General features: G+C 44.3%; 1 protein-coding gene and 1 long non-coding RNA gene across 3 annotated transcripts; both read left to right on the top strand.

The window, feature by feature from the left end:
• Positions 1–317: 317 nt before the first annotated feature.
• Positions 318–7,750, top strand: LOC143270518 (putative sperm motility kinase W). Of its 2 annotated transcripts, none has more exons than XM_076560743.1 (5): positions 318–405; positions 3,910–5,490; positions 5,901–6,328; positions 6,647–6,714; positions 7,616–7,750. In XM_076560743.1, exons 2-3 carry the CDS (start codon positions 3,968–3,970, stop codon positions 5,923–5,925), a joined length of 1,548 nt encoding a protein of 515 aa, XP_076416858.1. In that variant the 5' UTR covers positions 318–405; positions 3,910–3,967; the 3' UTR covers positions 5,926–6,328; positions 6,647–6,714; positions 7,616–7,750. The 2 variants fall into 2 exon arrangements, with proteins under 2 accessions (XP_076416858.1, XP_076416859.1); XM_076560744.1 differs by lacking the exon at positions 318–405 and adding an exon at positions 2,233–2,334.
• A 192-nt stretch (positions 7,751–7,942) lies between these two features.
• LOC143270521 (uncharacterized) lies at positions 7,943–13,704 on the top strand. Its single transcript, XR_013047709.1, has 8 exons — positions 7,943–8,042; positions 8,834–8,948; positions 9,079–9,210; positions 10,532–10,675; positions 11,089–11,161; positions 12,628–12,692; positions 13,029–13,326; positions 13,416–13,704. It is a non-coding gene; the product is annotated as an uncharacterized LOC143270521 (long non-coding RNA).
• The last annotated feature ends 1,896 nt before the right edge of the window (positions 13,705–15,600 follow it).

Below are 15,600 nucleotides of genomic sequence, written 5' to 3'. Positions count from 1 at the left end.
TAACCAAGTGGACAACTCTGCTGATGTCCACGCCATTATTTCTTCCCATTGGGTTGGCTTGTGTTTTTATAAATCTGAAGTTAAATAAACCCTGCCTCCTGTAAGTAGATCTTTGCCAACTATTAGACCACACATGAGAAAAATTAGTAGTTGAGTGGCTGGAAACAAGAATGTGAGAGAAAAAAAAATCACTATAGCTTTTTGCCAAGCCTTGATTGGACCATTGCATGTGACATCACATGGAGTCCAAGTGATGTAAGCTAGACATCAGCCAATAAAAGGGCACCACCTAGGGCTGGGTTTTGTCTTTGTACTTCAAAGAAGTAGTCGGTTGATGGGAGAGCAGTTGGATTCAGTTGTTTCTCCTGGATTTGGACTTTTCAAAGCCTGTCGGATCTCGGCTTAGTGAGTATATTCCCCAGGTTTTAAGTTTAGGCTTTTGTCATTTGTTATCTATTCATTGCTTTATTTACATCTTTGGTTTGGGTTTTGATTTTTGCCTGTAAATGTTTTTGCCTCATTTCACCTCATTTTCCTTTTATCAATTTCTTTCTTTGTCATTTTTGCCTTTGTTCTTGTGTAATTCACACATATGGTGGTATATATTATCTCTATAGCATGAGGAATTTGATCATGACTTCCCATATCTGACTATTTTGCATTTTGATCATATTTACATGGTCTATTTCACTTACCCACACATTGAATGTGACAAAGTACATTGAAATGGTCTAAGGTTCTTTCCTCTGCTTGTCCAGGATCCCTAGGAAACAAAATGTGACAGTTGTGTTTGTGGAACTGGAATATTTGAAGTAACACTTTCTCTAGTTCCAAAAGTTTTCCTGAAAAAGGCATTTCATTCCTTTGATGTCTGATTATAGGACTTACCTCAATGTTGTGTGTATGTTCTGCTTTGTGTCAATTTGTATGTGTGGACGAATCCTAATGTTCCTAGGTTAAGGAATTCTGAAAATGAAGTATGGTATTCTTCTTCTTCTTCTTCTTCTTCTTCTTCTTCTTCTTCTTCTTCTTCTTCTTCTTCTTCTTCTTCTCCTCCTCCTCCTCCTCCTCCTCCTCCTCCTCCTCCTCCTCCTCCTCCTCCTCCTCCTTCCTCTTTTCATTTTTTTCAAGACTGGGTTTCTCTGTGTCATTTTGGTGCATGTCCTGATCTTGCTCTGCAGACCAGGCTGGCCTTGAACTTACGTAGATCCGCCTGTCTCTTCCTCCTGAATGCTGGGATTAAAGGCGTGTTACAACACTGCCTGGCAAAGTATGGTCTTCTTAATGTGCTGTTGAATTTGGTGTGAGCTGTCTCTCATTAAGGACTTTCTAATTTATGTTAGTCAAGGATATTGCCTGATATTGGCTTCTTTTTACCTTTTATTTACTTGGTTTGAGAATAAGGGTAATGCATCTTTTGTGAGAAAAAGTTGAAAATGTTCCTTCCCTCAGACTTATAGGGTACTGAAATATCTGGAGAACATTGCTGTTAGATGTTGAGATGACAGAATTCATCAGTGAATTGTCCTGGTCACTGTATGAGTCTTTCTTGATACTCAATTCTTTCAGAGTGTTTGATCTAGTTTTATTTCTCAGACTTTAATTTTCCCTTTGACTTATTATTTCCCTCCTTCTTGGATATATTTTCTATTTTTTATCAGGGGAGGGAGGGAATGGTCAGAGCTTACAGAAGGACAGTGATGCATGGACAGATCTTCCTTTCAGACAAAAGGTCATTAGTAATGATGTACTGGACACAGCGGGAGTTTTATTCCCACCAGACAAAGTGTGTCTCCATTAACTTCATGGTGTCTGAGGGGAAAGGAGTTGCTTCAACACCAAGAAGCAGGCTTGGTTAATATGAGACCTATGCTACATGACAGAAAATGGGATCTGGAATTTAGGCTACTTGAAGGGCTCATGGTATATTCACAGGATGGGTGGGAGGGATATGGTCAATGTGTGACAGTAATGAATCTATCTTGGCTTCTTGGAACGTAACAGGAGTGTGGTGGGGATACATAGCAGCCCTCTTTGCTAAGGGCATTAGTCCTTGGGGCAAGAACGTGGATGGAAAAAATAATTTAATAATTTAACTGAAAAATAATTTAAAAAATCACTTTGGATTTTTGCCAAGCCATGATTGGTCCATTGCATGTGACATCACACAGAGTCCTTGTGAGGTAAGCTAGATATTAGCCAATCAAAAGGCACTGCCTGAGGCTGAGTTTTGTTTGTACTTCAGAGAATCCGTTGGTTGGTGGGAGAGCAGTTGGACTCAGTTATTTCCCCCATATACTTGACCTTTTCCCTGACCTGTTGGATCTGGACATAGTGAGCTTGATTTCCAATTTCTCAGTTTGGCCTTTTGGCAATTGACTATTACTTCTTTCTTTCTTTGGGTTTTTCAAGACAAAGGTGTAGCTTTGTGCCTCTCCTGTGTCTCACTCTGTAGACCAGGCTGACCTGGAACTCACAAAGATCTGCCTGCTTCTGCCTCCTGAGTGCTGGGATTAAATGCGTGTGCTACCACTGCCCGGCATTTCTTTATTTACATTATTGGTTTTGGTAGTAATTTTTCCCTGTAATTCCTTTTTATTCATTTCAACTGATTTTCCTTCTATTAACTTCTTTTTGTCATTTTTGGCTGTGTTCTTGTGTATTTTACAAATTTAATGTTATGTAGTAAATGCGTAGGATGAGGAATTTGATCATGACTGATATCTGGCTGTACTCTACTTTGATCATATTTATCTGCGACACTTCACTTCCTGGCCCATTACATTGGACAATTACTTCCTATTATACAAAGGCTATGCCTCTGCATGCTCATGACCGGCCGTACACAGTGCAAATAGCATTCGCGTCTGTTTCCAACAGTGTATTGGACTGAAGAGAAGCTCCTGTTTTACTTAATTTCCAATACTGAGTTGAATTAGAAATGCACCGTTTGTGTAGGAAGCACAGTTCTTCTGTTTTGAGCTAGCTCACTATTGGCCCTATAGGAAACACAGTAGAGTGCAAGAATGCCCTTTTCTCAAAAGCAGAGTGTTTTTCTTGTATGGCAAACTAGGGTTCAATTAATCTTCCTAAACGGAGTTGAATCACATTCAGTTTCAAGTGCTGGCAGCAAGTGTTAATTCAGGGAAAGAACACCACTCTTGTGCTATTCTGGCCATACACAGTGCAAATAGCATTCGCGTTGTTCCCAGCAAGTAAGTGTATTGGACTGAAGAGAAGCTCCTGTTTTACTTAGTTTCCAATACTGAGTTGAACTAGATATGCCCCGTTTGTGTAGGAAGCACAGTTCTTTTGTTTTGAGATAGATCACTGTGTTTTTGTTTTAGTGATAATTTGTACTTATTTTATCAATTTCCTCAATAAATGTTACCCAATTTTCATTTTTGAAAATTCAGCCTTTTATTTCCCTTTGGTTTCTTTACTCCTTTATAGAAAACATTTTTAAATTTACTGGACTAAATAAATATATAAAGCACATAATGTGTATTATAGGTAACATATATGTATAATATAATATTTATAACTGTGTATATTATAATAGATGCTGAGTATATTATGTATAATTCTACTAGTTTAGAGTTTGAATTCATTGAACTATTTTACATAATCTTGATCAACTTTGTTAAGGGGTTTGCATTGTGGCACATCCTTGTAAAGAAGCAGCTCATTCTTTCAGGGATCTCAGGATTTCTTTTGCATGCCAACTTTACTTATACCAACACTGATCTTTCTTATGATTCCCCATCCACTGCCTTGGGTTTAGGTTCTTCTAGTTTCTTTATATCCTTGAAGAGCATCTTTAGATTGTTTGGGATATCTCAATTTCATAACAGAGAATCCAAATCTATATCCTCCCCTTCTAAAACTGCATTAATCTTTTTCTTTTAGCATTGTGTGGGTCTGAGATTACCCACAAGATAAAGTGGTTGAAATTGAGCAGAACACCATGGCCAACCACATGGAAGAGGACTATCTTGAAAAGGATTTCAGAATGTTAACATCTCTAGGTTGTGGTTCATTCGGGGAGGTGAAGCTGGCCTGTCACCTTCCCACACATACACGAGTGGCTGTCAAGGTCCTTGAGAAAAACACCAACAGAGTGGCTGACATCAGTACTGAAGTGAACATCCTTCAGTCTCTGGAACACAGGAACATCGTTCGATTTTTTGACATGATCGACACACTGACAACCACTTATCTGATTATGGAGTATGTGGCAGGGGAAGACCTGGAGAGCTGCCTCGGGGCTCTGGGCTGTTTTAAGGAGGAGGAGGCTAGAGTGATTTTCCAGCAGGTGGTGTCAGCAGTTCACTTCCTCCACCAGAGACACATTGCACACCGTGATATCAAATTAGAAAACATCCTAGTCGATGCAGCAGGAAATGCAAAGCTTTGTGACTTTGGCATGGCAATTGAAATCACAGAGGGGCAGATGTTGGAGGAGATCTGTGGCTCCTTGCTCTATTGGGCCCCAGAGATCTTGGCAAGAAAACCCTATGATGGACTGGCAGGTGATATGTGGAGCTTGGGTATTGTTCTATATGTCTTAGTCACAGGGCACTTCCCATACATGGAAGAAACCCTTGAAGGTATGCACAGGGTCATCACCACCACAATGTGTCCCATTCCTTACCATCTGTCAAAACCCTGTCACATCATCATTGCCCGACTACTCATGGTCCCTATCTGGTACCGATTCACAATCTCTCAGCTTGTGGAACGACCATGGCTAGGCCCCATTCAAGAACATGTACTGCCTGCCACCAAAGAAATCCTGCCCAGGGTCGTGGAGACCATGTGCACCATCGGCTATACCTGTGAGGAGATTGTTTCATCCCTAACTCACAGGCGAGAAGATAATCATGTAATGGCTACATGCAACATTCTCAAATATCAGCTGAGTGGTGGGGACAGCCATCAGCAAGATCAGATGCCCTGGTTAACTAGCAGCCCTGCAGGTCCTGTTCACCTCCCTCTCCCCTTGACGAGGAGAGCCAGTGAACCAGCATTTACAACCTGTACACAAGCTGGGAAGAGTCACGTTAAGGTGGAGGGTGTGGAAGAAAGAGGTAAAGGATGTAGAAGCTACAGCATGCCTAACAGACTCTCCTTCCTGGAGGCGATGCCTGGTTCAGACAACACAGTCCCAGAAAGAGATGCTCTTGTGGCTGATGTCATCAACACTGCTACAGAGGACACTGAAGTCAACAGGAATTCTGTTGACCCCCTGCCTGGCAATCTCTCCTCTCCCGAATCAGTCTTGGAGGCTACACCCACGGGATTTCTGAACCTGGGCTTCTGTGAAGAAGATTCATCCCAGGGGTCAGACATTCCCAGTGACCAGCCCCAGGTGGCACCCATGACATCTAGATCCAGGCCACTCAGGATCTGGAAACTGGTGAGGAAGCAAATTTCCCATGCACTGAGAGCACTGTGCTGCTGCTGCTGCTGCTGCCTGCCCACCCCAAGGTGAGCCCTGAACCCTTGCATCAGGGGTTCAAGGAAAAGAGGGGACAGTAGAGACCTACATGGAGACCAGTTGGTTGGGCCACACAGATGAATTCCTACATTGTATTTTCAATATACTATTTCAATATCAATTTTAAATGAAAAGTTGTACCCACTCAGAGGGCCCAGAATTTCAGATATGTGGTTCATTAGATGTCAAATTCACAGCTTCCTGTTCATGTAAAGTCCTAGAAGGCTGAGGCAAAAGCAGGTAGCATAGCATGGGGACCACAGCATGGGAAGGAAGGGAGGAGAGTTTGGCTAAATGGAGCAAAGGTTCAGAATGGAGAAATCAGGGGAGGAATATGGCACAGAACTTTTATCTGCCAGTCACTAATAGAGGTGCTTTGATGTTTCTTTCTGCTTTGAAGTGTGGAAACTGAAATGGCCCAATAGAATTCCAGACCTGGTGAGGAGCCACGGAAGGGACCCAAGACAGATCTCCAGAGTGCCAGCTCCCTCCAACACAGAGCAACAGGCTCCTGCCTGCATTCATCCTCCAGCTATTGGGTCTGAGCTGCCAATCTGCATCTCTTTCAGCTCAATTCAGCTTCAGAACTGTTGTGGGACAATTTGGGGTCATATAGCATATGTACCCCATGACCCTCTACCTTCCTAGCTTTGGTTGTGCTTGTAGGACCGCTCACACTGCATGGAAAACAGCAGCCTCTACCACCAGAAATGACTTCATACCAATCACGGCTGCTCATCATCTTGGTCACTTTAACCCTCCAACTTACTCTGTGACTGCCTTATGGACAAAACAGCAAGACCTGTGTAAATCCTCTGGAGAATGGAGGTGGGTGAAGGAGATAAAGGAGACTAATTGGCAAACAGTTTCGAGACAGGAATAGGGGACATGAGAGTTGGTGTAGAATAAGGAGTAGAGTCTGTCCTGAGGAACTTCCTGTCAACAAAGGAGATGTGTGTGCTGACCTGTGACAGGGGCCGTGCACAGTCTAGAGCAGGAACAAACCTCCCCTGAAGTGCAGAGTGGGAGGGAGCTAGGAAGAGCCAGCAATGAGGAGGAGAAGGCCTGCTCTGATGGTTCCTACCATGTGTCAAGGCACACAAGTAGGATGTTGTCTTGGAAATAACATCCTGTTCTTTCCTACAGATCTGGGGTGAAGCAGGAGAAAGATGCAGCACTATTGGTCAGTGGAGTCCCGTCCTCCTCAGTGCTGAGTAAGTCCTGTCTGTTAAAGTCACTAAGAGAGGCACTTTCCTTATTCTTTCGGGTTTTATTTGGGAAAAGTGAACTGGCGTATTTGATCTACAGTCTTGGTGTGGTGTAGTGCAACAGGAAGGATCCAGGCTGGAAATCTGTGTCCTGTGTGATGATATGTTAGGGCTACAGCTTCCAGTATCCATCCTCCAGGTTAGGGTCTCAGCTGCCATCTTCCCCATCCTTCACCTCACTGCTGCCCCTGCACTGTTGCTGAACATCCCTGAGAGTCACGTGTAGCATTGACCCAATGAATGTCTACATCCCTCATGGTTACTGTGGGCCCAGAGTTCCACGGCATCTAAAAGGGCTGCCTCTGTCAACAGGACAGACTTGCACATAGATCTCAGGCTTCCCTCTTCTTTGATTCATTCATCACCTCCAAACTGCTTTCTGACTGTCTTTCAGAAGAACTGCAGGAACTGTAAATCCACTGGGAGATGGGAGGATGGAGATAAGGCGGAGGAACAGGAAAAGGGAGGATGGAGAGGATGAAGAGGAAATGAGAGGACCTGTAGAGAGGGGTAGAGTGTGTCCAGAGGAGCTTACCTGAAATGAGTGGAGAAGAGGAGGTTTTGCTGGGGCAGGTGTTGAAGAACTGAGACCAGGAACAAATGTCTCAAACAGAGCAAAATGTGACCTCAGCTTTAGAGCGAGCAATGAGGAGGAAGGCCTTGATTGTGCTTGGCATATGTAAGGTAGAGAACTATGAGGCTGCTTTGGAAGGGATTCTGATTCTGGGCTATTGAAGAAGGGTGTTGCAAGAGAAGGGTGGCTGCATCATGCAGTGGGGTCCTCTGCTGGTCTTGTCTGTCATGGCCTTTGGCAGATGAGATGGCATCTATGTCTTTTTCTCCATAGCCTCCTTCATCCAGGCTTCCCATGGTGCCTCCCACCTCCTGATCCAAGAATTCTGCATCATTTTTCCATCTCATAGAGGCATTTATAACTGATACTTGACCTTGCATTAACATTGTTCTGCTCCAGTGTGGGAAGGTAAGTCTGCATTGCCAGGCCTGATGCTGAGTATTGCCTCTACAAGAACAGCAGCCATGGGAATTCTTAATGGCCAATGCCCACCATTGGGGTCAGACTCAGAAGGAAACCTTGATCATCATGGAGTTCTTGATGACAGCCCCTGGTGCAGTGTGAAGCATTGGTTGAGTTGTAGTGTCTCAACTGTTTTCCAGGACACCTTCCAGGTAGGGAGCAGCTCACTGATTCACAAGGGAAAATGAACTCAACAGGGACTCCAGGGTCCTAATCTGTGTGAATCATGCACCTGAAGGTAAGATTGAGCACAGTAAGTATTTGTGTGTGGCAGAAGATAAGTCTCTGAAGTCTGGTTTTGATGTGATGAAAAGGATCTCATAAAGTGGCATGTGACAGCATCCCCGACACAAAGGTAAATTTATCATTGACTTGCTCAACTGAAGAGCAATGGGAGAATTAGAGACTGCAGAGGTGTGACAAGGGAGGAACCAGCTTCTCTGCTGTAGCTGGCTTCCAGCTCCACTCTGACCATCTGATCCTGGGCTGTTAGCAAACACTGATGCATGTTAAAGCCTTTGGCCAGATCTTCCCAGTGGATGATGGCCAGCTTGTGCTGTCACTGACTTCTAGAACCCTGACCATCTGGAGAGTCCCAAGTGCACAATACAAGATCAGTCATTTTGTTTGGGAAGAGAGAGAGAGAAATTTTCAGTTTGTGGGTATCACCTGGTGTCAGACTGTGTTTCTGCTGCATATCAGTGAAGGCAGGGCTGAGAAATGGTTGAGGAGTATGTTGAATTCGAGAAATGAGATAGGAAAATTTCCTGAATCCTCATTTTATATATTTTACTCTTTTTGAGACTGGATCTCACTGTATGGCCCTGGCTATCCTGAGACTCTCTGTGTAGAACATACAGCTCTGAAAGTCATAGAGATTGACCCCCTTTCTCTGCCTCCTGAGCGCTGCAATTACAGATGTGGACTGCCATGCCTGGCTTCATGTACTGTTTGTATAGCATCAATGGTAAATTTCTCCAAACATTTGAAGGAAAGGAGACAAGTCTTGTGCTTCTTTCATCTCAACAGTGTCAGGGATTGAATTGAAGTTTCTTTCATCCAGGATGGAGTACAAACAGCAGCAAAGTCCAAATCTAACCTTCAGAATAGAAGTCTATGTCCACCAGTGAACAGACACCTGGAGGTGAGAACTGCTGTCATGAATCTTCTGGGGACCCCAGTCAGGGGGCTGGAGGAGGTATGCACTAGGTGATACATCCTTGGAAACAAGTTACAGAGCATGCAAAGGCTACTCTCTAACCCTGTTTTTACAGGATCCCCACTGCAGTCCAGGCACAAATCCCATGACCTCAACCTGACCAATCAGGATCGTCCAGATTGGCTACCTGGTCTGATTGATTGAGTTCTTTTCATTTGAGCCATGTGATCACAGCTGAGGACTCAAGGTGGGTCACTGAGACAGCTGGTGCCTGTCTTGGGATGTTGAAGGCAGGACTTTCATTTTAAGGACACCAGTGGCAGAGGCAGTACATGTACCCACATATTCTAGATAGCAACTTCCGGTTCTACTTATCTGACACCCAGATTTTGTCTGCTTGTCTGATAACTTCCATGGCTACTCTTGCTCATGGGTCCCACAGTGCTTTTGTTATTTGTCAAAACCATTTTGGGTTGCTTTTAGGCCACTGAATCTTGTTCATACTCCCTGACTAATGGAGATCCAGGGCTGCAGGTTTCTGGATTCTGAACCAACTAGGACTCTGTACACCCCACTCTAGACAGTGTGTGATGGTAGAGGTGATCAGGCCCTCCCAAGAACATTGTGGACCATCCCAGGAAGACCACTGTCCTATTCCATGTCCTGAGTGTTCTGTTGTTCATGTTCTGACCCCTATGACCTGCAGATTTTGCATATGGAAAAGAAAGTGACCTTTGTCTTTGGGACAAGCTTGTCACACATAACACAGTCATCCTCAGTTGTATCTGTTTTCTGAAAAAATGTGTAAATTTCACTCTTTGGTGTGAGTATGTGCTCTTTCCCGTGTATGCTCTTCATTTATTTATTCCATTTACTTATTTATCCATTTATTTATCCATTTATCCATTTATCTATTTATGTATTCATTTATTTCTCTCTATATACATATGTATATATGTATATATATTTATATTTATATTCATTCTATGTGTCTTTTACATCAGGTATTTTGATTACATTTATGTCCCCATCATTTCATATCTGCCCTCCACCCCTACAACTGCCCCAATACAACAAAATTTAACAGAAAAAAAGGAAACATAAGATAAAATTAAAAATTTAGAGTCACACTCTAAACCCCTCTGTCCACATAGCTTCACTTGTTAGTGCTCATTGCGGAGTCACTGGTCTGGTTCCAGGCCTTCAGTGTCTATGACACTAATTAATTTTGTGTTTGATACTGTCATTTGTCCTTTGCATTTGGCACATTAACTTTTTTCACTGTCTGGGCATGCAAATTTAAAACTCTGACTTCAAAATCACCAGTGACACAGTACAAATCCACTTCTAAATAAAGTGTCATGATTGAGCTGTAGATGGAGAGCAGAGGACGATAACCAGGGATTGCAGAGGCAGCAGGAAAGAATTGACTAAGGGAGGAATTTAGAGAGAATGGAAGAGACAGATGGGAGGAGCCATGGGGAGAGGGATGCACAGTAGGTCTAGCTTAAGTGCTGCATATTTCAAATTCCCCTAGAGTCCCTTCCCCATGTCCGTCCTCTTTAAAGTGATGAACTCTCTACATCAGGAGACACAGGGTGGCGACTTTCAGGTGTTGCCTGAGACAGCAGAAGCAGGAGCTTTGCAGGAAGTCCAGATGGCAGTGTGCCTACTTCCCCAGCATGAAGGGTCTGTGTCCAGCACAGGAGGAGGTGAGCCAATTACCACAGATTTCCCTCCAGAAAATCCTCATTATCAAGGTAATATGATCAAGGGCTGGTGTTTCACAGCATCCTCATCAGTGGGGGCCATGAGCCAATATCAAGTGCAAGCTGCCCTTGAACATGCAGACCCTGTGGACCAGTCTGCAGGGGAATAACTAGCAGTACTCATTAACCTGTCCACCCTTCAGGTTTCTGGTCCTAGTGAAATGTTTCCCCACATGAGGGGAAGGGAGCGCCTTCCTCTCCTTCCTCTCCCTCCTTCCCTGCTGCAGCCTTCATTTGTCCCTGTGTCCTGACCATCAGAAAAGACACAGTCCCACAGCATGCTGGTCTAGTTTATGTGTTTGTGAAGGGGCTTCAGTGTACGGAGTTCCATCAGAACCATATTTGTCTCCTAACAGGAAAGTGACAAAAAGCTGGAGGAAAATGGGTACCACTTTGGATGGAATGCTGGGACATTGCTCCACTTTGGAAGTGAGTAGGCCTTACCTAGCCTAGGGCACAGTGGTCAGAGGTGGGGTCAGCACTCCTACAACTACTTTGTACCGAGTTCCAGTGGGTACAGCGGTCAGGCCTAGACAGCCTTGTTGACCATAGAGCTATGGCTTTCTGCTAGGCTGTCTGCTTGCTTGTCCTGCTGGGATAATTGTTTAAACTGTTGTCCGGTGCACCTGACAGGCAGACAGCCTCTCCATGCAGTGAAGGATGGCCACTCTGAATAGGATGATTGTCAAGGCTCATTTCTGGGCAGCACATGGCTGAAAGCATCACTGAGACCACTATCTAACAGCCTGTAGTAGATGATTAGTTTTTGGTTTCTGGTCTAAACTTGACTCTGGCTTAGAGGTTAGGAAGAATGAGGCTTCTCAGGCAGGTCTGCCTCAATCCCAAGGGTAGGTGATCATTAAGCTTGTGTTATAGAAGAAGAGAAAAAGAGGGAGAGGAAGGAGAGGGAGGGAGGGAGAGAGAGAGAGAGAGAGAGAGAGAGAAAGAGAGAGAGAGAGAGAGAGAGAGAGAGAGAGAGAGAGAGAGAGAGAGAGAGAAACAGCTGAGGCATGGCTACAGAGGGATATTGAGATAACTTGGTGTAGGTGGCACATCTCTCCCCTCTGATCTTAATACCATTGAGAAGGAACACTTGGAATCAAAGATGGTGAACATCTTCTCAACACCTGTATGTTGTGACATCCATTCTGTCCCTGGACAGTGACTTAGTCTGTGTTGTTTCCAGAGACTGGGGCATGGGGATTCACACAACCTAGCAAGGGAAACCAGCCAAAAGACAATGACCTGCTTGCTCCTCAGCCAATGCCTGGTCTATTGGTCAATGAGTAACCACTCCGGCAGGCTTCACCCTGATGTACTTAACCGAAACCAGGGCTTGTAGAAGGGAGTCTTGGGTACCATGGCCAGGCATGCAAACTCTCAGGAGACAGCACATGTGCACCAGGGCCCTAAACCCTGGTAATGGTCTTTGAGAATGTGGAAGTCAAGAAACAGAGTTGATGCCTAAGAGGCCAGGTGAGTATAATGTGAACTTTTTATATCACTGGCCACTGCATGGAGCATGTGGTCACCTTTAGATAGTTACATGAGAGAAGTCAGCTTATGATCAGACTCACACACTCAACATCCTCCTTCCCCTACTGCCTGCCTCCTGGAAGCAGTAGGAACAGGTGCAGACAATACATGCTCTTGGTACCAAGGACTTTCCACACACTACCCCAAAGTCGCTCAGTAATATTCACTTCCTTATGGAAAAAAGTGAGTCCACTTGATGCCGGGTAGCTTGCTCTTTTGCACAGTCTGACTGGTTGGGAATGTTTAAATTACTCTTAGGTCATTGACACAGATCGGATGACTATTGTGGTTACAGCCTGAGTCTCTTGTATCTGAGAGGTCAACCCCAGATCTCTCATTGATATCCTTTCTTTCCTCAGATCTTCAGGTTCTGGAGGATATGACAAACCTCATCTTCACCATATGTGCATCCTGTCTCATCTAGGCAAGTGTTCAGTGAGCTGGGTGCAGGAAGCACAGTGTCTAGACACAGACATGTTGGTCAAACTGCTTTTCCTTCTTGATCCTAGAGCCCGTTTATGGGACAGTAGCAGAGCAGATAGGACAAACCAATCCCTGCAATCAGGGCTTCTCAAGGAGACCCCACTGAGTTCTCCCACAGGAAGTCACATGGGAAGAAAAACATCATTATTCCTGCCTCATTAGGTCCTGAATTCCACCAAAATGAACCAGTTATTATCTGAAAGGCCACAGGTCTAGCGTGGTGAATGAATCTTTCTGCCAGCCTCATCCATTATCTAAGATAAGCTTTTTCTTCTAGGTGCCTGGCCATATCCTGAATCGTGGACCCCGAGAATTCCTGACTTGCATGTGTGCACACTGAGCATTGGTGACCTGGAGGGAAAAGAGCACCTCTCCCCTCCCCTTCCTGGCAGACTAGCATGCCATTTTCTGAGCTCCAGAGGAACGCAGAGACTCCATCCACACAGCAACAGGAGGACATGCTGTGGAGGACGATGACATGGTTTCTCTTCCATCATCCAACTACAGACAACCACCCCAAATTACCAACAAGACCTGGGGAATCTACAGGAGCGTCCCCCTGTGAAAGCCTCCCAGTGGGTACTTACTGTTGAATTCTGCCCAACTTAGACCCAGCTACATTTTGACAGTTCAGAAAGTCACCTATGCCTCTCTGTCTTCACAGATAACAAAGAAAACCTGCCTGAGCAGGTAAAGAAATATCTCAGAAGAACCTTTGGAATTAAATCTGCTTATCTTTCTGAACTCTAGAGTGGATCTCCTGAGAAGGGTAGTATCCATGGACCACCTGTCCCAGGCCTCCACTAACATGAAGAGGCTGAACTTGAGGTCATACATTTGGCCCATTTCTCACTGGTATTATGCAGAGACAATTTACAAAGAAATACTGAAGTATTTAATTAGAATTCCAACATAATTTCTATAAATTGGCATTCAGAATGTTTTGACCTCTGGAGGAGAGAAATCCAAAGCTATATGAGCTCTCAGCTTCTACCAGTTGTTATTCTAAAGGTGATAGATGTTTGCATTTCATCTATAGACTCAGCAAAACCCAGTCTAATGCTCAAACACAAGATGTAACAACCAATGGGACCTAAACCTAGAAGACATGGACAGGAGAGATCCCTCCAGACCCAGATCATCTTCTTCCACAAAGCCTCAGAAATCCACAAAGACCTACATGGAAGTAATGGAGACTGGATATGTGGAACAGAAAAGAAATCTCAGAAACAGACACAGCGAACTACTGCCAGCTGATTTTCTCATAGTCACCCATGGAAATCCAGGCAGAGAGAATGGCTTGTCCAACAATGATTGTAGAAGAAGATTTAAAAGCAAATAAGAAACCCATTGGAAAACTGAACACAGTCAGCATTTCTATTGTGGAAAATTGTTGCTTCTCAATATAGATAACAAAATAGAGTCCCAACAAGGTCCCTGCTGCCTTTCCTTCTGTCATCTGCTCCCATGAAGGGATATCACAGGGAGTTAATATAACAACAGAGGCTGGTCCTCCATTGATCTAGATGCTGCCTTGATAGGCACATGAGGGTTGTACAGATCTTCATGGGGCCTCTTATGCAGTGTGGGCATGGTGTCCTCTCCTGTATGTCATTCATGGCATGCACTATGAGGGTGTTCCTCTTGTCCTTTTCTATGGAAACACTTCTCAAAATGTCATTTGTCTTCTACCTTGAAAATCCCTGGAACAATGAACCATGCCTTCATGATCCCTTTCAATTAAGCTCCTTGTCATGTCCACTCATTGATGTGAGATCAGGTCTTCCCACAAAGAATGTCTGCACTGACTTACCAGAAATTGATTCCTGGTCATGTTATGATTGTTGTGAATCACAGCCCACTTTAATAGAGAGAGCTGCAAATGCGTCAAGGGCACACATGTAACCATGACAATGATTCCTTGTGTGGTGTCACAGAGGCTAGGCCACACTCTGCTCAGGGAAGCACAAAGGTGGTGAAGCTATGCAGATGTCTTTGGACTAGTAATTAGGGGAGGTGCCTGAAGGCTTCAGTTATCATCATTGCTTGGGGACAATTTTCCATCCAATCATCATTTCCTACTACAGAACTTCACTGCTGAGAAGAGGAAGGTCATTGGGGAAAGGACAGACTCAGTCCATATGTACACAGTTCAAATATTGGTCTATCATTTCTGATGCTCAGTTTATCATCAAGAATCTCTCATCATAAGGCTTGTATTGTGCCATCTGCAGGACCTGCAGCTTGGGAAACAGAGCTGTTTGAAATTTTGCCCTCCAGCCTGTCCCTTCACCATCATTAAACACACCTTGAAGTGGGATTGACCAGAAAGCAGAAAGCCATGAGGTTTTCCCTACCTCCTCTCATCATGGTAGTTGATGACTTCTGAGGCTGTCACTCACTGGATAGCAGTGTAACAGCAGTTCATCCTGTCCCATTTGGAAAGTGGAGTCCTGGGACAGGTGCTGACTCTGCCTCAGCTGTTGTCACCTTTTCTAACAAACACAAGTGGAGATTAGGAGTAGAACACAATGGACATATCCCACTCTGAGCAACCCCTTCCTAAACTCCCACTGTCCTTTGCCTCATGCCTCTCTCCTTCCCTGAAAGTTTATCCCTGAAGGCTGGTCTCAGATTTCCAGCAATCCTTCCAACTCAGGGTCCTTTATTGTTGGATTTCCTTTTTATTCTTTTCCATGGATGCTTTTTTTCCTGCCCTAACATGACATTTGAAGGACAATGGTAAGGAGGCATCTTAGAGATCTGAGGAGTTAGTCAGGTATCACAGTGTTCCATTCCTCTATCTTATTGTGGATGGAAACCTACACTTAAGAATTTTGGCATGCAAA

This window comes from Peromyscus maniculatus, chromosome 23, assembly GCF_049852395.1.
Source record: "Peromyscus maniculatus bairdii isolate BWxNUB_F1_BW_parent chromosome 23, HU_Pman_BW_mat_3.1, whole genome shotgun sequence".
Taxonomy (NCBI): Eukaryota; Metazoa; Chordata; class Mammalia; order Rodentia; family Cricetidae; genus Peromyscus; species Peromyscus maniculatus.
Note: the sequence above shows the minus strand (reverse complement) of the source record. Positions and strands in the feature narration are given on the sequence as shown.